We start from the raw sequence: 24,927 nt of genomic DNA, 5'->3' as shown, positions 1-24,927 counted from the left end.
TCCAAATTATTCGTCTCAAATTTAGATAGCACAATTATTAAGAAAATAATAATTGATAATGCAACTTTACAATTTTGCCTCTATTAATTATGTCGTATTGTTAGTTTCAATATTGATGTAGTTATTATATAACTGATACCAAAGTACTTTTTGCATGGATAATTAAGATTATAAAATTACCAAAGTCTTTGCAATATTTTTCAAAAATTGATAATTCAATGCTAGCAACAAGGAGTGATCAATTACTAAGGATATAATGGGGACAAGATTGTCTTGTCTTGATTAATATGAAAAGTAAAATGAGAAATTAGAAAATTTAAGACGAATAATTTGGGATGGAATAAGTATTTTTTTTTACTGTTTAAGAATAAAATAAGAAAATATTACTTTTACAGCATTTATGTGTAATTTAGTAAAATACTATAGGGGTGGGATGGATAAGGCGAGGAGTGAGTTTCCGGGGTGAGGAGACAATTAATTTGGAACTTGTTTTCAATATTTTTATTAGGGAAGTGATTTTATATGGAGTAATTTTTAAAGGAATTATTTTCGTAGAGAATATATTTTTGGTTAATTGAGTACGACAAGATTAAAAATATTTTCGGAGAAGTGTTTTCTTCATACCAAACACTTTCTATACATGGTTTTGCAAGAAAGTTCCTTTGGAGTAAAAGACTTCTCATTTGTGGTCTACGGTGGCTTGATCTCGAAATCTTGGTTGAAGCAGGGATAGATATCAGTATCCGCCTCCGCCCGAACAGATATGCACTAACCCACCTGAAATAAAGTAAAAGCCTTCTTTCCAACCCTTTGTACGAGACTCCTTTCTTCTTCGTACAAATGCTGCTCGTAGGCGAAAGAGACCTTCCTTTGCTCCTGTCGGCGGGATCAGCCAGTGTCCCCGTGTGTAAGAGCCCTTTCATGAAAGAGGTCGAATAGTTTCTGTCAGCACAGCCTCTCTACCTTTGAGGTCTATGTACACTCTACACTCCCATACCACACTTTGTGAGACTACCCTGGATATGTCGTAACCTTTTTGGTTCAACACCTAAAAGGCTAAGGCAATGATGTCTTCCTAATTTGGTATGTTCAGTAAATGACCACAAAGGTTGTAAGCACAACAAAGCTTGAAGTTCATCTGCAGAGAAACAAGTACTGGAAAGTATATACACTTCGAGTAGAATTTTTAACCCCAACTTATAATCAAGCAAAGCAAGTTAGATTACATGGTACATCGTCACACATAAGGTGGTGGACGATAAAGGGTTGGCTTTTAAGGCCACAGCCAGATAACACAACATAATTTTCCAATATATGCTTCTGTCTCACATTTAGCCAGAAGCACTAGCACTGCTATACAAGTAAAAGGCTGCTTTATCGCAGCTTTAAAATTTTGCTCAGCGCTTAATGTGAACTGGCAAATTCTGAATGTCAGTTGTCCTTCTATTTACTAGTTGTATAAACCAAAATTCTCTTTGCTTTTCGGAATGGAAGAGAGAACTTTTCAGTTGACACGGGAGTTGGGATTCACTAATGCTGCAGTCATGTGTAGCTTGTTTTACTACACTTTGTCGTCATGGAACCACCATCTCGTCTCCTTGGGAGACCTGCCATTTTTGCAGTTCTTGACATAGCGATCATTGTCCACAGGACGTTGCTGTTCAAAGCGGAAAACAGGCAAGGTAAATATGAGATCTTGAGTTCATGAAGAAATTGAAGTTTAATGCTAACGGACCTTCACAGTTGAGCTAGACAACATTGAGAGAATGCTGATGCAGATAGAACTAACGGTCATGGCAGGGGACCAAGAATCATACAGGATATCTGCAACCAACCAGCAGCAACACAATAGTCAATACTGAATCACAAATATTATTACACATTTTTTTCAATTGGGGGTAAGCATATTTCGACAACAAAATAACCAAAATTCTGTCCAGCACATAAAAAGATGTCATTCAGAGCAATATGTAACCATATAATACATAAGACAGTTAATTGGAGAAGCGGGTGGCATGCTATAGAATTAAACCACACCTCTTTAAGTAGAATTGACAGATACAGATCGGTTTAGGCCTTTACGGGGATTGATTAACTTTTGTTAGTAGAAAACATTGATTAATATTCCTTTTAGAAATAAAAGGTATACATTTAAAAGCTAGACGACAGCTACTACCAACTAACTGAAATTTTTACAGCAATTTTAAATTATAGTTCATCTGTTTGAATTTTGAAATAGTATCACGGTCAAACAAAATCAGGGAATGAGAAACTTTTGATCTTGTGCAAGAATACCAACAATATAATATTACTCGTCCGATGGATCTAAGTTCACATAATTCTGAAAAACATTTCATATATACACATACATGTCTGTGTGTGTCTGAGTTCTCTAAGTCCTCTAATTCCTTTCTTTTTTTCTCACTTAGCAAATAGGAGGAGAAGATAACTGACAAGAAGATCATCATAACATGCTCCCGTTTCTGTTCAGAGCAGTAAGTTTTTATTTATCTGAAAGTATCAGGTCTAACTTGTGGATTGTGGCTTCAAAACCAAAGAGCTAGACATTCCAGCGGAGTCTATGCATATGCTGATGACTAATTATCTACGCTCCACCAGCATATACAAGTATACAACAAGACCTGACAATTTCAGTATCCACAAACAAGTAGTAATAGGAACTCAATAAATATTGCACGTATTTAAGAAATCATAAATAAAATTTCATCATCGTCTTCGCTTCTCATGCATTAAACTTGGTCTAAGCTCATTTTCTCACATTTTCTTCTAAATATTCGAAGTCTGTGTACTGAAATAATGTTGCATTGCCTCGTATTTGCAAAATCAGTATTCTGCAGCGCCACGCGGCAACTCTTCCAAACAGAGCACTTTACAAAGGTGAATCTACCTAAATAACATGGCAGTATCGGGAATAACTGCCAACCAGCCACACTAGTGACCATAAGCTAGAAAAATCCAGGGCCCTAATGACACCCCTGCCACCCCAGCGAAAAAAAAAAAGAAATGAAACACACAAACAAAATGATAAATAAATGAAGATACAAAGAAGATAAACGAAAAATATAACAATGAGAAGAGAACAAATACTTTCTTCCCAGTAAGGTCCAATCAAATTATGGATTTACAAGTACACAACATGATAGTTTCTGACTTTAACTAAATGATGTCACTATGTAGAAGGATGATCTAGTCATGGAACAGGGAATACAAGCATCCATCAGCTCCTAAACATGCTAAAACAGGAGGGTAATTGGTGCAATTCCTGAACCCCATGATTACCTTTTCTTTTGTGACCAAGAAATCCTGAGGAACAAGTGGCGCACGACTCAAAACTCGGTAGATATTGGATGGACCTGGGTCTTCTACCCATCTCCACTTATCTGGGATTACCTTTTAAACTTGTGACGAGAATTTAAAGATACATATGATTTTGATATATAGATTAAGAGGAGTTTTCCATGGAAAATGAATATACTGCTCCCTCCATTTCATTTATATATCTTAGTTTGACGGGCCATATTGTTGACGTTGTGTATAGCATACCAAAAGTACCCTATGAATCTTGTGGTCTTAAAAATGCTAAGCCAAGGAGTGTCATTAGGGGAAAAATAGGAATCTTAGAATTGAAACTTCCTAAATACAAAATAGTGACATTCGTTTTTAGACAAACTCGAGAGGAAAGTAAGTCACATTAACTGAAACAACAGGCGGGTGTCATTTGGAATAATGGACACAACTCAGTAGCCTAAAATGGTAATAGTAGGTAGTTCCTTGGCAAAATTTGATATTAAGAAGGTAATCTTAAATAACCAGGAAACTCTAGCAGCCAATTTTAAGAATCAACAACACCTTTGTTACTCCGGTAATGTTCCAAAGAGAGTATGCATTTTATATGTGGTTGCTAAAAGAAGATAAGATCACGGTGCAGAGCACATGGCAATCAAGCGGTATACTCTGAAATTGCCTCTTTGTTTTAGTGAGTAGATTTGACCAAGAGGCTCATATTTAAGCTTCAACGTATCCAGAAGATGTTAAACGCTAATAACTTCTTTTCATGTTCACTATTCACAAAATTGAGTTCAACAGACACGTTCACAAATAAAAGAATGCACGATAAGTCCACAAAGCCACACCAAAATAACCATATCTAGGCTAGATTTCATCTTTACTCAATTCGCTTGTCGTGAAGCAGCATGCTACAAGAAACAAAAGGAAAACAGACAACCATAATCAAGGGTGCAACAGGGGCAACAACATCACACTTAGCACAAATGCAATCCAATAATAATACCAATTCAAGATACTGTCGAGAAATGGCCATGCTGAGGAACAACAACAACAACAAACCCAGTATATTCCCACATAGTGAGGTCTGGGGAGGGTAGAATGTATGCAGTCCATACCACTACCTCCGATAGAGGGAAAATGTTTCTCACTCATCTCATGGTATATGAACTACGGTTATAAGATATATGCAGTTTTCAAGTACCACATTGATTACTTCATGTTATTTCATCGTAGGAAGCAAGTATGACCAAATGAGCAAACAAAAGCTTTGCATGGAATGGGAAAACAAACCTAAACAGATGTGTCCATTGCTATAAATGTGAGGATGTGCTGGAGCTGGAGGAATAAAAACAACCTGCCAAGTCAAGAGACAATGCTACAGTAAAGATAAAATAAACTTTTAAAGAAGGAAATTACTATCAAATAAGAAAGCTAATGTTTTGCATTCCAGACACATGACTGCAGAAATTAGACTCCTTCCAACCACCCTCACCACCAATTGAAGTATTTAAAACAGTTAAACCAATGCAAAAACACATATATATAAAAGTATTTTTATTAGTTTATCATTATCTGAAGTGTTTCCTTTTTAAATCAATGTTGCACTTCACCATACTGAAGGTCCAGAAATTTCTTAATAATAACCGATAATATTTACTGCTTCAACCAAACAATATTTTCTTTTTCAGGACTTATACCCTTTTCTTCTTAGTGATCCCCCTTTGATCCTTAGCAGGATTCAGGAAAGAGACGGACCACAAGAGTCTATTATATGCAGCCTTACCCTATGTTTTTCTCCAAGAGGCTATTTCCAGCTCGACAAGGTCACACGACAACAAATTTACCAATTTTCGCGAAGGCTCAAAAATTATATTTAGGGAATTAATATACAACAAAAGAGGACACTCACTTGAGGGGCTTCCATAGGGTAATGCTCAGGAAAATCAACCTGAAGCTGATACATCTCATCTGCATACAAAGTTCCTGGTGCCCCATTCACTTCAATTATCCATCTACCATCCATAAACACAAAAATTCCAAACAATTCATTAAAAAAAAACAATAAAGATTAAATCTTTTTCCTTTTTCCAATCTACCCTTTTCTTGAAATCCAATAAATAACACTAAACAAAATCAATTTCACAAAAATTATACCTTTGGAGATTATCAGTAACTTTGTGTTTAAATCCAGCAGGTGGATTAACCTGCCATTCCATAAGCTCTTTCTGTAACCGATTACATGCGATCTTGCTCAAAGCCTACTACATTTTAACTCAATCAACAGACAATTTTTGAAATAAAAAATAATAATAATAATTTACAGAAAGATCCAAAAACAAACCTTGCGAGAAGAAGCAGAAGGGCTAGTCATGGCGTCTTGGGGGGGAAGTTATTACACAGAGAAAAGGATGGTGAAATAAAGAGAACTGGTCTGCGTAGAGTGGACGTTTGAATAATTTATATGGGGTAAAAATGTAAGGTGATGAGAAATTCTGGGGTGTTTTTTCTAATTATGGAGAGTTAGTGGATGATGTTGTAAATTCTGAAAGATCGAGATTTTGGTACAGAAACTGATGATAGATGGATACTCACGTGTGGTTTATCATCAGATTTGGACACGTGGCGGGCTTTAGGAGGAGTCACCTGATGAAAGGTCCACGTTGGAATTTGTAAAAAAGTTTATTTGTTCATTGGAGGTTTAAAAAGTTTTACTAATCTTTGTTTTTTGATGTAAAAAAGATCTAGATTTGACATTTTTGTTTGATTCCATATATTTCCCAATTAAAACAGCATAAGCCAACAAATTTTTATATTGTAGAAATTATATTTTTGAAGGAATTGATTTAGACTTACAATTTTGAAAATTAATTGTGTCTGAACTATTTATATTAGGATTTTGTATTATATATGTCGAGTCAAATGTACTATTTATCTAAAATAGTGTATCACTTTTGTTTTATTGTAACATTGACAATAATACTGATTTAGACGTCTTCATTTATAAATAAACTTATTTTAGAGTTGTCAAAAAGGCAAAAGAGATTTATATTTTAAATTAGTTGAACCGAAAATAAAGGGAGGAAATATGAAGGTGTTGTCAAAGTCATGAGGTCTCAGACCAAAAAAGAAAAGCCATAAGGTCTGAATAATCAATAAACAAAAAGAAATTAAACCTTAAAATATGAAAAAAAAATTTAGGAAAAAAGGAAACCAAAATCAAATTTCTTTAAGAGAACTAATACATTGACAACAAACTTGGGTTGATCCCGAAGGTATATTGATGGGCCTGTTAGAAAATGAGCCCATTAATAAAGGAGCACTTATTGGGACAACCAGAGTTATGTACAGAAGTTATTGGGCCCAGCCCAAGAAACAACTCATCTACTGCAGAAATGGATGGTTCATTTACACAAATGTCAACTTTTCTTAGTACTTATAATAAAAATTTGTGCAAATATAATTTTTGAAAAATCTTTCTGAAAAGCATCAGATTCGGTACACTTTTTGCTCATATATGCTCAAACTTACAGATAAAATATTAGACCGTGATCTAATATTTACTCATAAAATTTTCAGTTTGCTCAAAAAGTAATTTTATATGGTAATCTAAAGGTCCAACAAAAATACATATATATATATATAAAGAGGATAATTTACTAAATAATTGTCTCGACAAAGGGATAAATGGCGAAATTTTCTGCAAATAGTTCCCCAATCTCGCTTTAAGAGCATTTATTTAACAATAATCCCAACAATTGTAAATGTGTTTCGCATAATACATAAACGTGCTATTTAGATGACATCTACGCGGTCCAACTTTGGATATTCATAGCTAGACACTTAAACTTGTATAAAGTTGAACGGGTAGATACACACGTCCAAAGTGATGTCTCACGTGAATGTCACGTCGGATGCTACAAAGGAGTCATATGTCTATTCATTCAACATTATACAAGTTTAAGTGTCTAATTATGCACACTCAAAGTTGAAAGGACACAGACGTCGGTTGTGACCAATAGTTAAAAGGCATGTTTATGTATTGATGTGAATATGCTTTTCTTTTCTTTTCACAAATGTAAGATTCTATTCTCTTGTCCAAAGCAAGGACAGGGGCGGATCTATTAAGGCTTGTGGGGGTGGCACGCCACCAGTAAATTTCGACAGAGACTATATATATAGCTATATATATAGACTGATATATTAAAATATTAAATCTGTCACCCACAATACTAAAACACTATCTAGCGCAAGTGGCAAAGCTCCACTTTTGTGTGTAATAGGCCATGGGTTTGATCTCGGGCAGTAGCATATTATTTTTTTAGCTTTTTTTCTGTTAAACAATGTTCTATATATATCGAGAATGATATAGTAAATATTAAATCTGCCACTAACAATACCAAAGTGCTATCTAGTTCAAGTGGCAAAGCGTCGTTAAGCATTGTTCTATATATAGAGACTGATATAGTAAATATTAAATCTGCCATTAACAATACCAAAGTGCTATCTAGTCCAAGTGGCAAAGCGCCGTTAAGCATTGTTCTATATATAGAGACTGATATAGAAAAATATTAAATTTGTCACTCACAATACCAAAGCATTATCTAGTGCAAGTGGTAAATTGACATTTTTTTTTTTGGTTAAGCATTGTTCTACATATACAGACTGATATAATAAAATATTAAATCTGTCACACAAAATACCAAAACACTATCTGCAAGTGGTAAATTCCCACTTTTGTGGGTCAAAGGTCGTGGGTTCTATCTTGATCAGCAGCACATCATTTTTAAATTTTTTTTTGCTTAACCATTATTGATTAAAACAGGGCAACAAGCATCGTTATTTTTGGTTTAAGCATTGTTGATTAAAACAGGTTATTTTTTTATTTTTTTTGTTTAAGCATTGTTGATTAAAACAAAGCTTGTTTAAGTATTGTTAATTAAAACATGACTTGTTTAAGCATTGTTGGTTAAAACAAGGCAACAAGCGTCGTTTTTTTTTTGTTTAAGCATTGTTGATTAAACTAGGGCAACAAGCGTCTTAAATGTACCAGCTGACAATTTTACTTGATACCCGGAAAGTCTGGATCCTGGATCCGCCCAGGGGTGGGCATGGCACGGTACGGTATTGTCACGCCCCAAAATCCCATCGAGCCGGACTGGCACCCGAAGCCGAGAAGGCCCGGGAGAACCCGTTCAAATACCTGTACTTTCACTTACATGTCACCAAAAATTTGGACAGCACTTCGTTGCATATAGAAGGGTCTAATTACCTGTATCAGCACAACACGCACAAATATATATATATAATACTTGGCCGTCGGGGCCACCACATATACAAATATAACATCACTATATAAACTTCCATGACTTTACCCTTCCTTATGTCTACAAAGCCTCTAGGATATACATGACATAACTAGGGTCGAGACAAATCCCCGCCCACACATGACTCCTGTACAATAACAAAACATACGGGACCGACTCGGAAAGCTCCGAAGCAAACTGGAGCTCACCAACAATAGCTGTATGACCTGGCTCCTATCTATGCTGTGAATGAGCTGAAGCACCTGTGCCTGCAGCATGAAATGCAGGTCCCCCGTGGGGGACGTCAGTACGAAATATGTACTGAGTATGTAAAGCTGTAGATAATCACATATGATATAGGAGCTCAATAGAAATCAGAAACAAGTGAATAAGTCGTAATAGGAGTGGACCACACTTACTAGAACTTATGACAACCTGTACATTGTATTTATTCAATCACTTTACCTTCGTTCTTATCGTCTTTGTAATCATTACTGTACTGTACTGTGACCATTAGGCTGCCTCCAGTACATATCAACTGGGATCGACCCATGCTAGGCTTATGCCCCTGGGATACCACCCATAAACACATAAATAGGGATCGACCTATGCTAGACTTATGCCCCTGGGATACCACCCGATAAGAGAGAACTCCCATCACTTAGTTCAATTAATCTTTGAGATTGTTATTTCGGTCGCCACCACATTTTTGATACTTTGAAACAATGATACATCAATAGGAACCAAGTAATAGACTTTCTATACAATAACGATGTAATAAAGACTCATTGGTACATCAACAATGTGTTTCAGAATCATCAATATCACAACAATGAAATAGGAGCCTTTTGGTATATCAATGAAACATTTTGACACTTTATAGGATGGAAACAACTTCGTTGGTAACGTAGAACAATACATGTTTTTGGACAACCTCGGAATCTTACTTGATGGAACATTGGTGTTTTCATGCCAAAGAACATTGTTAGAGTATGCTTTACATACCTCGTCGTAGATTCGGATACCAATTCAACACAACTTCCCGCCTTTACAAATCACTTAGCTACAATGAAATGTTTGGCATCTAGTATTAGCAACCCAACACCACAATTCTCTTCCATAATTCCATAAAACCAATATTTGCAAAGCATTCCAAAAACCAACTTGAACAATAGGTTTATGTGTATATATATATATATATATATAATCATCATTTCAATACCACATCATCACACCAAATCCCTTCACAATTCAACATAATCCAACCATGCACAAGAATAATCCAACATTTCCAATCATCTTTCAACAACAATCAAATAACACACTTCTTATGCTCACATGCATATATATATACATATCCATATAAATAACACCAACATAATTTACATCCTTACCATAAAATGACCCTTTTGATTTCAAAGTTCTGTTGGCACAAATAAGGGGTGCTTCTCGAAGCCCTCGAGACGGTGAACACAACTACGGAATCAATTTGGATTTTCTACGGTTGAATCACAAGATAATTAGAGTTGAAATTTGGCTAGGGTTTCTTAGTCTTCAATAATGGATGATAAATAATAGATATGAGACTAAGTATATGTATATAATGACCAATTTTAGTTCATGAGGTGATGAAAAATGACCATATTGCCCTTAAAATTTTAAGTAAATTCGAATCTGTCCATGGTGGATTGTTTTGACAAGCTAATGTAGATAGACCATAACTCTTTGCTCCGATATCGAATTTGGGTGAAATTGGTATCGTTGGAAAGATAATTCAAAGGTCTTTCATTTCATATAAAGTAGGCCACCCAGTTCATCCTGTACAAGGAATTATGATCGTTTGAAGTTGACCCTAAAAATCTGTTTTGAGAGGCTGAAGTAAAACGAGTATAACTCATTACTCAGATGTCGGATTTGGATGAAACCAATTGCATTGGAAAGAAGACTCAAAGATCTTTCTTTTCATAGGTGGCATCTCTCCCAGTTCATTATATTAAGGGAGATATGAGCATTCAAAGTTGACCCAAAAAACTGGCAGGCCTCAGTAGTTTGTGTGCAGGAAATTTTCCTGCACATTTACTGTTCACCATATCCCGGCCACCGTTTTATAGTTTTGAACATGCTCGATTATATCCGAAACTTATCCGTTTTTGGAAATCTTTATATCGTTGGAAATCTTATTTAATAACCTTCGTATGGAACCATCGACGGGCAAATTCCGGTATAAATAAAATAAAAAATTAATTCCATATAAATAAGACCAATACACGTACTTGAATACGCCAATATATGTACTTGAATACGGGGTGTTACAGGTATGGTATTTTAAAATTCGGGATGGTAACTTTGGTTTTCGGTATCTAAAAGAACAATACCATTACCATACCAAATTAGTTCGGTATGATTTAGTATTTTTAAATTCAATTTCGGTATTTTACAGTATGATAATTCGGTAACCATACTTTATTTGATTTCGACTTACATATATTCATATAAAAAAAAACTATAACTTTAAACTTTACAAATGTCTCAATCATATAGAACCAACAACTACCTTTGTTAATCAATTTCACAAAAAGAACATTTCGATCACGATTGAGTAGTCCAAGATGCAAACTCTGAACAACATTACCTAAATTTAAGCATAGTACTCCTAAATAATAAGTTTTCCAAAAAATTTATTTCTAAATAAAAATTATTTTTATATTCAATTGGCTAATGGATGATATATAAATATATTTAATAATCTTAAATATAATATACATGAGTTTGATATATTATTAAATAAATTCGGTGCGGTATACGGTATTTCGATATTTATTGCATAAATACCAAATACCATATCAAATACCAAAATAATTTAAAACTCTTACTAAATATCATATCAAATACCATAACATTCATACCCCAATATAAAAAATTTCAATTTCGAAATAGTATTGGTATATACTATAGGAGCCAAGGACTAAAGAAACGCAAGTCATTATCTTCTTTTCTTACCATCTCAGAAATATTCTTGAAGAGGACCTCTTAATTGATAGGTCATATTCATGAAGGATGAGCCCCCCTCCCAAATAATAATGTAGTAGTAAAACTCATGCATGCTTGCAAAATGACAAATTTGGAACCAACCACTCCTCAACCGTACTACACTTTCACAAAAGAAAAAAGATAGTACAAGATGAAAAAGAAATTACAAGTCCCAAAATATGTACACTACACACTGGACATAAATTAAACATGCACCATTAAAAATTGTGATAAAGTAATTAGGGGTCGTTTGGTAGGAGAGACAAAGTAATCAATTTTGGGGTTAATTTAGAAAAAAAAAATTATTTCATATTTGATTAAGACAAAATGCATGGGATAATTTATGTCCGGATTAATTATTTCGAGATGGTAGTGTTTTTCTTATTCCTCCTTGAGGCTGGAATAACTAATCTCGGGATTAATAATTTTAGAATAACTTATTTTCCAACCAAACGACCCCTAAGAGTATTCATCTACTCTTGATCAAAGATATCGAGGGCGAGCTTGAAAAATAAAATCGACTTTGATAGGGAGCTTTTTACCCTCCAAACCCAGATTAGTCATCCGGGCCCGAAGTGGATTTTGAATAGCCCAAATTAGCCATCTGGGCCCAAAGTGGATTTTGAATATCCAGTGAGGAAATAAAGAGTGTGATGAAATAGTAAGTCTATTTTCTATTTTTAATCAGACATCTCTGATTGAAGCTCTAACGGTTTATGTTCAAAATAAGTTGAACCTTAAAACGAGTACGGAACATTAAATGAAAAATAAAAATAAAAAAATATATTAAGCTTGTAACCCAAGGGAAAACATACTTCTTCTTTACTAATAAATAATTAAGTGAATTGATTTTGCTCTTTCTTCGGCCACTTGATATGTACATAAAATACACTAGTGACTTAGACATAATCCTATCAAATCTATCAATCTATGATCACTAGTAAGTAGTAACTAATTTTGATCACAACTAATCCTAATTACTAAATAAGAGCAATTAATTAATTGCTAATCAAACGTCACCAAGTAGCAGTATTAGGATTAAAAGGAGGCATAAAAATCCTTTGGCCGGTGGCTAAAATATGTCTTGGATCATACTCTAATTTCCTTTGTTGAAATCTCGTCCAATATTTTTCTCCAAAATGGTCCCTCCATTCTCTTTGATTTGAATAATGTGGCAAATATTGTTTCGCATTAATCTTTTCATCCTCACAAAACTTCAATATTTCGTAATTTTGATTGCTGAGATATTCCAATGTTTGTGTCTCGTCACCATTTTTGAGCGCCGACCTCAGAAATGCGACCAAGTAAAACACATCCTCCTCAGGCGTCACTACTGAACTCCTCTCGTCCCATCTGAAATGCATACGCAGAATTTTTCGTAAGCAATAATGTAATAAAATGAATAAATGTGAACCTATTTGTCGTGTCCATTGGACTACATAGTACTAGAGGAAGATTTTCGAAGATTCATGAGTTGTTTTTTTAATAAAGTTGGGAAGTTGTACCTATTACATTGAGCCAAATAAATTGGTCACCCTAGGGAAGATCTTCCTGACAAGAAGATCTTGAATGTTTTAATTTGGACCATTTTTCTTCCTTCTTAATTTTATTGTTGGATTTATTTGGGAATAAAAAAAAAAACTTACCATTATCGTAGCTGGAAATTGTGCATGCATGCCACGTGTCGAGGTGGACATGCCACTTTATCATAAGAAATGAATTGGAATGACAACTGACCCCAAAAGCATTGGAGGTGGGATCTTTTAAGGGTAGTGTGTCCAAATAACTTTTGCATAAATTAGTTCACATCGGAGTCAAAATTTGAAGCTCAAAGAGTTAGGTAAAGGTATTGAATTTTATAGAAATTATTAATAGAAAAAAAGTTAGAATTTTGAGTTTATAAATTATGAAATTTAAAAAATATAATTTACTAAATTATTGATACATTACAACAATAACAAATTCAGTGTATTTTCACACAGTGAGGTTTGAGGAAGGTAAAATGTACGCAATCCATACCACTACCTCCGGAGAGGTAACAAAGTTGTTTCTGATCGATCCCCGGCTCAGAACAAAGAAAAAGCAAACAAATTATTGATACATTATTTAGAAATATTCTATTTGTTTTAATTTGCTTGTGTTGGTTACTAGAGTTACTAATTAGACAGTTAATGAATGCATATGTTCTTTCACCACAATATTTTCAAATACTCTCTAGTAAATATTTGTTGAGTTGTTAATTATTTTAATTTACAGTATTTTTTTATGTAATTTCTAAATATATATATTTATTTTTAAAATTATTAAAGATTCGACGCTCATATCCACGCTAACAATTAATTAGTTTGATGTTTGTATTCGAATTACGCCAAATAAATTGAAACAGAAAATGAAGTTTGAACTAGAAACTACTTTAGTTAGTTCCAATGAACTTGTAAATGTAACTATAACTATAGCTATAGCCCAACCCCTCAACTATATTCTCAAGTACTCCAACCTTACTTTATTAAATTTGTTTTTATTCCTATATTGGATTTATTCCTATTTAGTAGACATTTTTATTTTTCTATTTGTTTGATAGCTAGGACAAAACAAAATTACAGCAAAAACTCTGCACAAAAAGTAGACACAGAGCTATATAGAAAGGGAGGGACCATTAACTAATGGACCATACTATATACTATATGAATGAATGTTCTGTTGAAAATATTTTCGATCTTTACGTTTTTCGTAATTTACGATAAAATTGAAAGATTGGGTGAGATGTCTGATGAACATAATCCGAATTGTGAGTAGTACTAGTACTCGATGACACTAGTGATGGAAAATTTTATCATGGTTGAGATCCTACCAACACAAGTTTATGTGTGACAAGTGTTTTTTTGAGACCCATTATAGCATATACTCTTTCTTCCACTTTCATTTCCTTGAATTCTTCTTTTTTCTAGCCTTCATTTTTTTCTTTTAAGGATGTTGTGACCATGAAAATTTTTTATTTTTCTAAAAAAATATTCTTTCACTTTAGTAAAAATAATAGTGTTTGGCCATAAGCATTACAAATAATATTTAAAATTATATTTGAAAAGTGAAAGCAAATTTTTTTCATCTCATTCTCTCACATAAATTGAAAATAAATTCAATTTATAAAGTGAAATAATTTTTTTGGGGGGACAAATAATTTTTTGCTTTTCCCTTTTTTGGGGTTAATTTGTATTTACTATTTTCTTTATTTTTCTATTTTCGCCCCATTTTTTAAAATTATTTTTTTCTCATGTTACGATATTAAATAAACTGAAGTTTTCTTTTTACTTCTTTTTTATTTTCTCTTATTTCTTATTTCCACATACTTATAAACGAATTAAGTTCTTTGATCACTCACCATAATATTAATTTTTAATTTTTATTTAGTCTTTTTTAAGTAGGTGCAGGAAAATTTGGTTACTAAAAATTTAAAATTGAATTTCATAAGTGATAAATCTATTCTTCGTGAGTTTATATGATATTATTTGTTGTGGTTCAATATTATTAAAGGGGTCTCTAATATTTAGAAATAAAAAATCATCCTATATGGTTTTATCATTAAGGGCATCTCTTGTATAGCAAAATCATTTAAAGCAGGTAGGGCCAAGAATTAGATTGAATTTGGATAGGTTGGATACTAAATAAACTTAAATACTAATTCTAATTTTTTAAATATTTTTTTCTTACAACTTTAGAATTGACACGTCAATAATAGACACAAAAAAATAAATTAAAATATCTTTTAATTGATCTTAAATTGAAATATGTGGAATATTTTTAAAAGATTCTTTAATTTTCGTGAAAATATGTTATGTGAAAAATTGAAATTAAAATATTTTTGAAAATGAAAGAGACATTTTAAAAAAAATAGACTTAAAATATAATAAAAAAAGTAAATTAAAATATAAAATATAATTTTAAATTTGATTTGATTACAAAGATCTACAAATAAGAATTAGGAGGAAAATGTTTTTTCAAATTACTTAGCATCAAGAGAACGAAAAGAATAAAAAAATAAAATGTAAAGAAAAAAATCAAAAGAAAACAGTAAATAACCCAAACGAAAAGACAAAACAAAAACATTGTCAAAAAATAAAATAAAAAATTAATCACATTGAAAAGGTCAAAAAATATAAAGAGGAGGGAAAGATAAAAGAAAATTATCCAGGTGGAACCAAAAATTCACTTGTCAAAAAAATAGATGCCCCACACAACTATTACATGCCATGTGGGGCACTAGTTATGACAAAAGTATGTATGTGTCATCGTGAGAAACAACGGCGCAACAAAGTAAAGTAAATAGTACTCCCTCCGTTTAAAAAAAAATTATCTATTTTGACTTGACATAAAATTAAAAAAAATATAGAAGACTTTTGAATCTTGTGATCTTAAATTAAAGTTATGTCAAATATATCAAAATATCTTTTAATCTTGTGGTCCTATACATGTCACATGAAAAATTAAAATTAAAGTATTATAAAAAAAAAAAAGTTATTTTTTTTAAAACGAATTAAAAAGAAAAATAGATCATTCTTTTTTTAACAAAGGAGAGAGTATATAATATAACTTCATAAAGCATAAAGCACATACACATAATGTTTTGTTGCATGCATGCACTTTCAGACAATCAACGTAAGAAACAGACAGAGGTAGATGACGGTACAATATATCATGTCGGCATATATATAATACAGATACAGCAAATAAATAACTGTTCTTTTTTTTTTTTTAATAATATTTGCACATCCACTAAAGTGTTTTTTTTTTTTGTGTAACGAAATTATCACACACTTCAATATATATCAGGATTAGAGGAAGGGTGTATTTATTAGATGAAACTAGTATGTGTACATACCATATTCAAATTTTAAACTATCAACATATTTTAACATGTTTGCGGGAGGTATTTTACTTTTTCTTTTTATCTTAAAGTATTTCATATGAATAATCACATAGAATTATCCAAAAATATCACTACTGCAGCTAATTGTGACAAAATTTAGTAGCTTTGGTCAAACGTGCATCGTATTTGTGTTAAGAATCTACGTCATATGTATAAATAATCTTTTTGTGGGAATACATTGGGACTGTTGTTGTTGTGTAAATAATCTATTTAGAAATCACTTATAAACTAAAAAGTTTGAAATTCGTTTTAAGCGTATAAAAGTAAATTCACAAGCGATGAGAACTTACTTATTCTTGTTCATAGGGTAGATGAGTATAGGACCACTAGTCTTGTTTCCCAAAATGCCCTTAAATACTCCTTTATCAAACTCTGCAATTCTTGATTTTGGTACAAATAAATTTAGCCATGGATGTGGCACTTCCCATAAACCCTTAGACCGGAGTTTTAACTCGGCCTTGTGAACCCGGTCCAAGAAATCAACATATGGAAGGTCAGTAGTGAACTCTGAAGCTGGTATATAATTTAATTTTTTCAATAAAATCACTATCTCCTGCATTTTCAAAAATTTTAAATATTAATAAATAAAAAATTTTAAATTTCATATTCAAAGTTAAGACAACAATAAAATAATAAAATCAAAGTACAACAAAGTGTTGTCACTGCTGAACTGTTACTAACTTTATCTTTTCATGCAAACTCGAATTAAAAATTCATAAATTAATAGAATTATTAGACTTAGGGAATAAGTTTTGGTGGGTGGTCACTGGATGGATTAGGTATAATTAATTAATCATAATAATATTCTAATTTTTTTTAAAAATAATTAAAGTTTGCGTTCTCTCTTAGGATCTCTTAGATTATGGAAGATCTTCCATGTTTTCTTGTGCATGTTTGTTTCATCTTTTTACGACGAATACTGTCATAGAATAAAATAATAATACTTTAAATATCTTTTAATAAAAAAAAAAATTGTTTTGGATATGACCAAACAGGAATAACGACAGCGAAGCTTTGTAGAATGTTCTTATTTTTCTAGTGTCAGAAAATTAATTAAATAATTCATCACATTTCTTAATTATGCTTTACTAAACTAGCTTAACTAATATACTATCAAGCAGAGATAGATGCAACTTGAGTTTTAGTAATTGGTTTTTAGCTAAAACTTTGCATTTAAATTGTGTCAAAAACAATATACCTGGATGAATTAATTTTCTATATTGTTAATGTGTATAATGTATAATTGCTTTTTAAAATATTTGTCAATATCTAAGAAGATTGAGTAGGTAAAATAAAGAAGAAAAATAGGGCTCTAAGGTATAGCATCGCCACCTATATATTAGCAAAAATATTATATATACTTTACAGGCTTTATTCGCACAAAATATGCATTAATCAGAGAGCTAATTAAAGCTAAAGTTTATAGCATCCATAGATTACCAACTTTATCCATTTTTTAATTTCCTCTTTATATTCAAATTAGCTATAATAGTGTGCATCATGTGTGAAGGAATCAAAAAAACTAATTAAAGACACTTTAATTACTTAATTAATCTATCAAGAAAACATAATAATTATGTAGCAACAGTAGAATATCTGTAACGAAAACATGCATAATTTTTAATTGAGTTTAAGTTATATAAATATTTTATACTATTAGATCACTTAGAAGATATTTACACGTAATTACGCCTTCTTGTGTCGGATCTATAATTATCTGCTACAACAGATAAATATATGACCTAGTTATAAGAATTTCTTATACTGACAACAACGATAAGATCTGCATATATTATATTCTTCTCAAACTTCACTTTTTACGGAAGTTGAAATTACACTAGATACATTATTGTTTTGAGCATACCTGATCAATCGTATCAGCATTTGAAAGGTGATAATTTTTGGTGATTTCCAAGCAGTATAATACACCTCCCTCAGCCTTAAGATCAGAAAATTTGACAGGATTACTTGGAGAGAAAAAAGAAGACCTCCAATTATTTATTAGGCCTTCATCAACTATAACAAATCCTTCCACATAGTCAAATTTTTGTGAAGCTGGTTTTCCATGCAGTGATATTAAATATTCTTGGTCTTGTGTAAATGTTGAAAAATTTGAATATAGTATTCGAATCCACCTCACCTGCATTTACATTAAATAATAGAGTTTAATTTCTACACACTATATAAAATAATAATATAGTAGTACTTAAACTAAGTACCATATCATCTAAAAATAGTCATAGATATATAATTAACTACACTGACAAGTTTTATATTGACTACGGGAATCCTCTTCCCATTATCTCATTCACACGGTATGATTTGCTTTTTATAATATTATATTATTATCGATGTATATAAGTTAAATTATAAATGAATTAAAATTATGATAACATCATTTTGTGGAGGGGAAGTGATGATGTCAACAAGAGTTGGAACAAATGAAGGACCCATTTTCCTTATTCTTATATATCATGGATTATTCAACCTCTTTTCATGTCTTGTCCAAAAACTAATACTAAGAAAAATAAGTAAAGCCCCACCATGGATGAGTAGGGGAAGAAAAAACAAAAGTTGCCAATGTATATAACCAAACAATAAAAACTAAAACCAAAAACATGGGAATATGCTCCTCCATCTGTTCCAATTTAAACGTCTTACTTTCTATTTTGATCTATTTCAAAAAGAATTCTTATATTTAGTAAGCTAACAACTTAAACATCCTACATGGCAAATTTAAAATCACAAAATTCAAAAGACTCTTTCTTTAACATAGGACCACAATATTAGTAAGTCAATATTTATTTGTTAAGCTCATATTCAAATAAATTATGACACTTAAATAGGAACGCATGGAGTATCGATTTAGTAATAGCATATGGGTGAAAGTAAAATACATACCCTTTGAGGAGCTTGTTCAAGTGCAATTCTTGCCCTTGTTATGATCCCAAATTGTCCTAATCCACCAAGAACTGCTTGAAACAACTCAGAGTTTTCTTTTTCTGAACATGTCAATAGCTCACCCTTACCTGTATTCAAACATCTCATCATGTGTCACATCAAATATGATAATTAAAATGGCTCTAATCATAGTACTAATTTGTTTCTAATTTTATTTCAATTATGACAATCTATATATATTGTCCTTGCTCTTTATGAATGATAATTATTGGCAACTTGATAATTTCAATGATTACACCTTGTCCAAAGTATAAATAGATTCTATGTATTATTATTAGAGAGATCAATAGTTAAGCATAAAAACAAAACACCCCATGTGGTACTCCCACAATTTCAAGTCCATATATCTAAACATATTTTGGAAAAAAGGAGTTCATAATTAACACAAACAAATAAAGGTATAGTTAAAACACCCCATCGAAAGATATTAATTACAAGACAAAACACCATCCTAACATAACATCCCATGTTATTGTTCTAATGTCACATATCTGGCAACTACTTTCTTTCATAACAAAAGCTATTAGGAATTAAGTAATAAATAGAGTGTGAGGATAAAAATGTACTATGAATTACTCCCTCAGTCTCAATAACTTGAAATATAATTTAAAAAGGACTTTTGAATTTTATAATTTTAAATTTAAAATATATTGCACGTACTAAAATGTTTTTAATCTTGTAGTCTTAAATATATTGAATGAAAAGTTCTAATTGAAAGAAACATTTCTTAACCAGGCTAAAAATAAAAATAAGAAAAATAAATTGAAATGAAAACACTGCTTTTATTTTTAATTTGCAATGATACTCCTATTAAAATAATATTCAGATTTTCTAAACTTATACACTGAAAATATAAGTACCAATTTAAAGTCAGTGGCGGATCCACCTGGGGTTTCATGTGAAGGGGATCTGAACCCCTTCGACTGAAAATTATATTATTTTTATACTATTTTTATACGATCAAAAATATTTTTATGTATATATAGTAGATGTTTAACCCTGTTCGACTAATCCGTATGTTTACTTCTAAACCCCTCAATGAAAATCCTGACTCTGCCAGTGTTTAAAGTAAGTATACAAAATTTCATAATCTAATATAAATACATATAGAATTCTGCAGAAACATATATACCTGTGACAACATCAAGTTCATGGACATTGCTAATTTGAGGTCCATGATTGAAAGCTTGACCACTAATCCCAGCATTAGATAACGTACCACCCAGAGTTAAATACAAATAATCAGTCCATGATTTTGGTGCAAGTCCATATTCTAATGTGGACGTCAACACATCAATCCATAATTCACCTCCCCAAGCATCAGCGTACATTAATTTCTCCGAAACTTTAGTCAACACTTTCTTTTTCAAGCCACCACTCATTTGAACCACAACGCCATTTGTTGTCATGGCTTGACCATTTATCGAATGTCCGTGTCCTCTAGCTGAAACGGTGAATCCCCGAGCCGAGTCGTACGCGGCCTTCACTAGCCGTGCTACGTCCTCGGACGTAGCTGGATAAAGAACCGCCACCGGCTCGGCTCTGTACAAGCCGCCAAAGTCGACTGAGGCGGCTTCTAAGTCGGCTGGGTCTGCGCTGAGTTTCCCATCGAGCCCCAGCCGTAAAAGGTCATTGGGGTTAAAAGTGAATCCCACGGTTACAATAAGTCGACATATAGCTAATGTTACCAATAATTTCGTAGCCATAGTGAAACTAGAAATTGTAGCAAGGTGGAAGGGGACTTGTTCGTATACAAAGACAATGCAAAATTTCAAATGGATGACGGTGGGCGGTGACGATTATATAGAAAAGGGAACAGAATCTTGAGGCAGGAGAAGAAGTCAGAAGAAGGACGTAAGACCGATTGCACTTTGAAGATTTACCAAAATCACAAACATGCAAAAGATTCTCAAGAAAATCTCTTGTTTTTTTTAACAAATCATTAATATAAACGTCAAAAGATACATGAAGATAACAAGAAGATGTGTTCAAAAATTGTGTAAGTGTTTTTGAGATTTTGTCAATGATGTGGTATACAAGTTGGGTATTTATAGGAGGACAAAGATTACTAGAGGAGGAGGAGGAGGAGAATAGTCACGTGCGAGGATGAGGGGTGACACGAGTGAAGTAAGGTGGGCCCGGGTAATTGGGTGGGGCCCATTAAGGGGATACGGAGGATCTGTGTGGGGACATAAACAAGGAAACGTTCACGTGGGCGGAAGGACCGGTCGACGGGTCCTTTGTATTTTTATTTTGTATTTCTATTTCATTTTGGAAATTTAAAATAATTTTGGCTAACTCAAAATTAGTTATGGTAATGTTTGTATAATATATTTCACTATAATAGTTATTTTGTATAATAATATTTTATTAAGGCGTTTTTCATGTTGCTCTTTCGTAGTGTATTGGTGTTGATGAAAGTTTAAAACTCTTTCCTTCGTCTGGATAAAAGCCTACTAGCCGAGTGCATGCATACAATGGAGGAGCCAGGATATTCACTAAGGGGTTCATAAGTGAACATATGAATTAATATACATAAAATATAATTTTAACCATGTATATATAGCATAATTTTTCGTCAAAGGGATTCGGATGAAACCCCTCGGCAAAGGGTAGATCCGCCACTGCATACAGATATGTATTGTGACCTCGCTCTTATAGTAATACATTCTTCTTGTGGTCGGGAATAGTAAAACGTGAAAGAAGCGTCAGAGAATCGATGCTCTTGTGTTGGTGTTGATGGAAGTTTAAAACCTCTTTGCTTCGTCTGAATTTGAGGTTCAGACACAAAAGCCTACTAGCCGAGTGCATATAAATGTGTATTGTAATTATCTCGCTCTTATAGTATAATATTTTTCTCATGGTCAGGGATAGCGAGACCCCAAAGAAGCATTAAAGAATAGACCAAGTTCATTCTGGAATCAAATCGTATATTATTTTATATATATCATATGTTCTCTATAACACATCTCGCTATATAACAACTACAAGTAAGATATCGCTGTAGAAAGATTTAATAGTATATGAATTAAGTTAGAAAAAATTAGTACTCTTGGTAGTAGATTTAATTTTGTTTCAATTTTTTTTAAATAATAATAATAATAATAATAATAATAATAATAATAATAATAATAATTTATGCAAATTCAAACTTTATGAATGATAAATCAACATTTCATTTGAGATAGACTTTTAAAAATCAGTATTTTCAATATTTTACTTGAAGTTCAATATTGAAGATTAGTAATTACTCATAGCACAATAATAGTAAGTATTATATGCTGGAACTCATAATTGGTTGCATTTTGACCTCTTAATTGTTGAAATGTTCTCTTCAAATAACATTTTTATTTTATTATAAAACATAGATTGATTAATGTCTATCTTAATTCCCTTAACTGAAGGAAGTAATATTATAAAGTTAATGATGAGCATATGGATTGAATTAATAAGGCTAAAAGACACATAAAGGAAATCTAAACATTGATTATGAATCTGTCATACTAATATAGTTGCCTAATTAGGTTAAAGATAATAAACTAGTGGTACCTAATTAGTGCTTATAATATTGCAACTAAATAAATTTAAACAATAATTACGAAAATACTCAATTAAACAGTAAGTATTATTTAACTTTGTCGCCATTCCCATTGGATGGCTTCTATGGTCAGATGAAGGTTTTGGACTTTTCTTTTTTGTGGTATTCGAAATGGAGCACGACTAATCTAGATTCATATATGGCATAAGATATTTATTTGAGAGAAGAACATCCTATAAGGAACTTTTCCAGACCTCGAAACATTCAAATGAAGGTTATGGACTTAGGGTTTAACGTCTCTTTTTATGGTAAATGAAAATAAAATTTTCAAAAGTTTTAAAAACCTGCTCCGAAATCATGAAAAGAAAATTTTATTTGTACTTGGTTTGGTGTCCATATTGGGTCTCCAGTTAATTCGAATTTGCACCACGTAAATCCAATTTAATGGGAAACCGCTTTTTATATACGTAGTGGGTGTAAGTTTTACAGTTTACACCTATATATGCTCCGCTAAAGTTTTTTATATAAATATCAGTTTCAAATATCCATTTTGGACTTCCAATTATAAATATTTTTTTCTTGAAATATTTATCGAATATTATCCAAAAATATTAACATATTCATATAATTGAATGGTTGAAGCAAAACTGCAAAAGTACTCAGTATGAACAGTATATATAGAACTTGTATAGTACGTATTAGATTGAGTCTACGTCTGAAATAGTTGGCTATAGTTAAATTTCAAATAAATTGACCAACTGCAATGTTTGTGTCAATAATTAGGTCGACTTGTGAGATAATATATAGCTGTATAATATAATGTATACATACTTCGACCACACAATTATTAACGTGTCCTACCTTCTAAACTATACGTCTTGTTTTAATTAATTAAGCTCATATACCCTCAATTTTTAAGGTTCATTAACTTATATAAAACGATATTGTAAGCAATTTTACACTACTATATTAAGTTAATTTCATTTGTCGTAGACAAGCTAAGTTTGTCGGAATATTCCTTCTTTTCAAGATTATAAAGTGATTATAAACTATTGGGAAAATACTCTATTATCATCTTTAACTATACGCAAAAAAACTGAGACACACTCGAAACTTTAGGAGGATCCTATTACCCCACCGAAACTAATTAAGATCGTCTTTTAATTTTGACAACCTTAGTGCCTACGTGGCACATACGTGACACTAGGGGTGTGCATCGGTTGGTTCGGTTCGGTTTTACATATTATCGGTTTGGTTTATCGATTTTCAGTTTTTAAATATGCTAAACCAATAACCAAACCAATAAGATATTTTTATTGGTTTTCGGTTTTTAGTCCTTAACGGTTCGATTTTCGATTTAACCGATATGAAAATACTCATAAAATAGAAATAGTAGTAACTAACATGAAACAAATAAATCTCAGTTGCAACCAAAAATCCTATATGATGTGTTTAAAATTTACAAAAATCTTTAAGTTTGAACTAAATATTATTAGGAGAAATTAAAAGTTTGTATAGTTGAAATAATAGGTTTGTTAATTTGTAGAAATAAAAGAGAAATTTATAATAAGTCATATATATATATATATATTCTTTTTGGGTTATTGGTTTACCCAATAACCCAATAAAAAAAAACCGAACCGAATCAATAACTCAATAATTTTTTTTATAAAATCATTAAAAAATCGTTAACCTAATAACAATAAATCAATAATATTTTTATCGATTCGGTTTATCGATCGGTTCGATTTTTGCACACCCCTACGTGACACAACACATTGAAGCAATTTTACACTACTATATTAAGTTAATTTCATTTATCGTAGACAAGTTAAGTTTGTCGGTAATATTCCTTATTCTCA

General features: G+C 32.0%; 2 protein-coding genes across 3 annotated transcripts; both read right to left on the bottom strand.

The window, feature by feature from the left end:
- Positions 1–1,178: 1,178 nt before the first annotated feature.
- LOC107866954 (probable ubiquitin-conjugating enzyme E2 16) lies at positions 1,179–5,813 on the bottom strand. Of its 2 annotated transcripts, none has more exons than XM_016713014.2 (6): positions 5,651–5,813; positions 5,464–5,567; positions 5,219–5,321; positions 4,600–4,663; positions 1,736–1,824; positions 1,179–1,657 (listed from the first exon to the last, which is right to left on the bottom strand). In XM_016713014.2, exons 1-6 carry the CDS (start codon positions 5,678–5,680, stop codon positions 1,562–1,564), a joined length of 486 nt encoding a protein of 161 aa, XP_016568500.1. In that variant the 5' UTR covers positions 5,681–5,813; the 3' UTR covers positions 1,179–1,561. The 2 variants fall into 2 exon arrangements, with proteins under 2 accessions (XP_016568500.1, XP_016568501.1); XM_016713015.2 differs by having other exon boundaries at positions 5,464–5,570; positions 5,651–5,769.
- A 6,621-nt stretch (positions 5,814–12,434) lies between these two features.
- Positions 12,435–21,590, bottom strand: LOC107866953 (cytokinin dehydrogenase 5). The gene is made up of 5 exons (XM_016713013.2): positions 20,660–21,590; positions 19,468–19,595; positions 18,431–18,706; positions 16,857–17,119; positions 12,435–12,995 (listed from the first exon to the last, which is right to left on the bottom strand). The coding sequence occupies exons 1-5, from the start codon at positions 21,231–21,233 to the stop codon at positions 12,659–12,661; spliced, it is 1,578 nt and encodes a 525-aa protein (XP_016568499.1). The 5' UTR covers positions 21,234–21,590; the 3' UTR covers positions 12,435–12,658.
- Between the last annotated feature and the right edge of the window lie 3,337 nt (positions 21,591–24,927).

The sequence above is a fragment of the Capsicum annuum genome, chromosome 4 (assembly GCF_002878395.1).
Source record: "Capsicum annuum cultivar UCD-10X-F1 chromosome 4, UCD10Xv1.1, whole genome shotgun sequence".
Taxonomy (NCBI): domain Eukaryota; kingdom Viridiplantae; phylum Streptophyta; class Magnoliopsida; order Solanales; family Solanaceae; genus Capsicum; species Capsicum annuum.
The sequence above is the reverse complement of the archived record's forward strand: the minus strand, read 5'-3'. Positions and strand labels throughout refer to the sequence as shown.

What these genes read in the sequence shown, in the direction of transcription:
- LOC107866954 (XM_016713014.2), bottom strand. Translation starts at nt 5,680, where the DNA reads ATGACTAGCCCTTCTGCTTCTTCTCGCAAG. An exon ending in CTTCTGCTTCTTCTCGCAAG is followed by an intron (nt 5,568 to 5,650) that starts GTTTGTTTTTGG and finishes AAAATGTAGTAG; the next exon opens with GCTTTGAGCAAGATCGCATG. An exon ending in TGTCTAGCTCAACTGTGAAG is followed by an intron (nt 1,658 to 1,735) that starts GTCCGTTAGCAT and finishes CGCTTTGAACAG; the next exon opens with CAACGTCCTGTGGACAATGA.
- LOC107866953 (XM_016713013.2), bottom strand. Translation starts at nt 21,233, where the DNA reads ATGGCTACGAAATTATTGGTAACATTAGCTATATGTCGACTTATTGTA. An exon ending in TTGAACAAGCTCCTCAAAGG is followed by an intron (nt 18,707 to 19,467) that starts GTATGTATTTTA and finishes ATGTAAATGCAG; the next exon opens with GTGAGGTGGATTCGAATACT. An exon ending in TACCCTATGAACAAGAATAA is followed by an intron (nt 12,996 to 16,856) that starts GTAAGTTCTCAT and finishes TATGCATTTCAG; the next exon opens with ATGGGACGAGAGGAGTTCAG.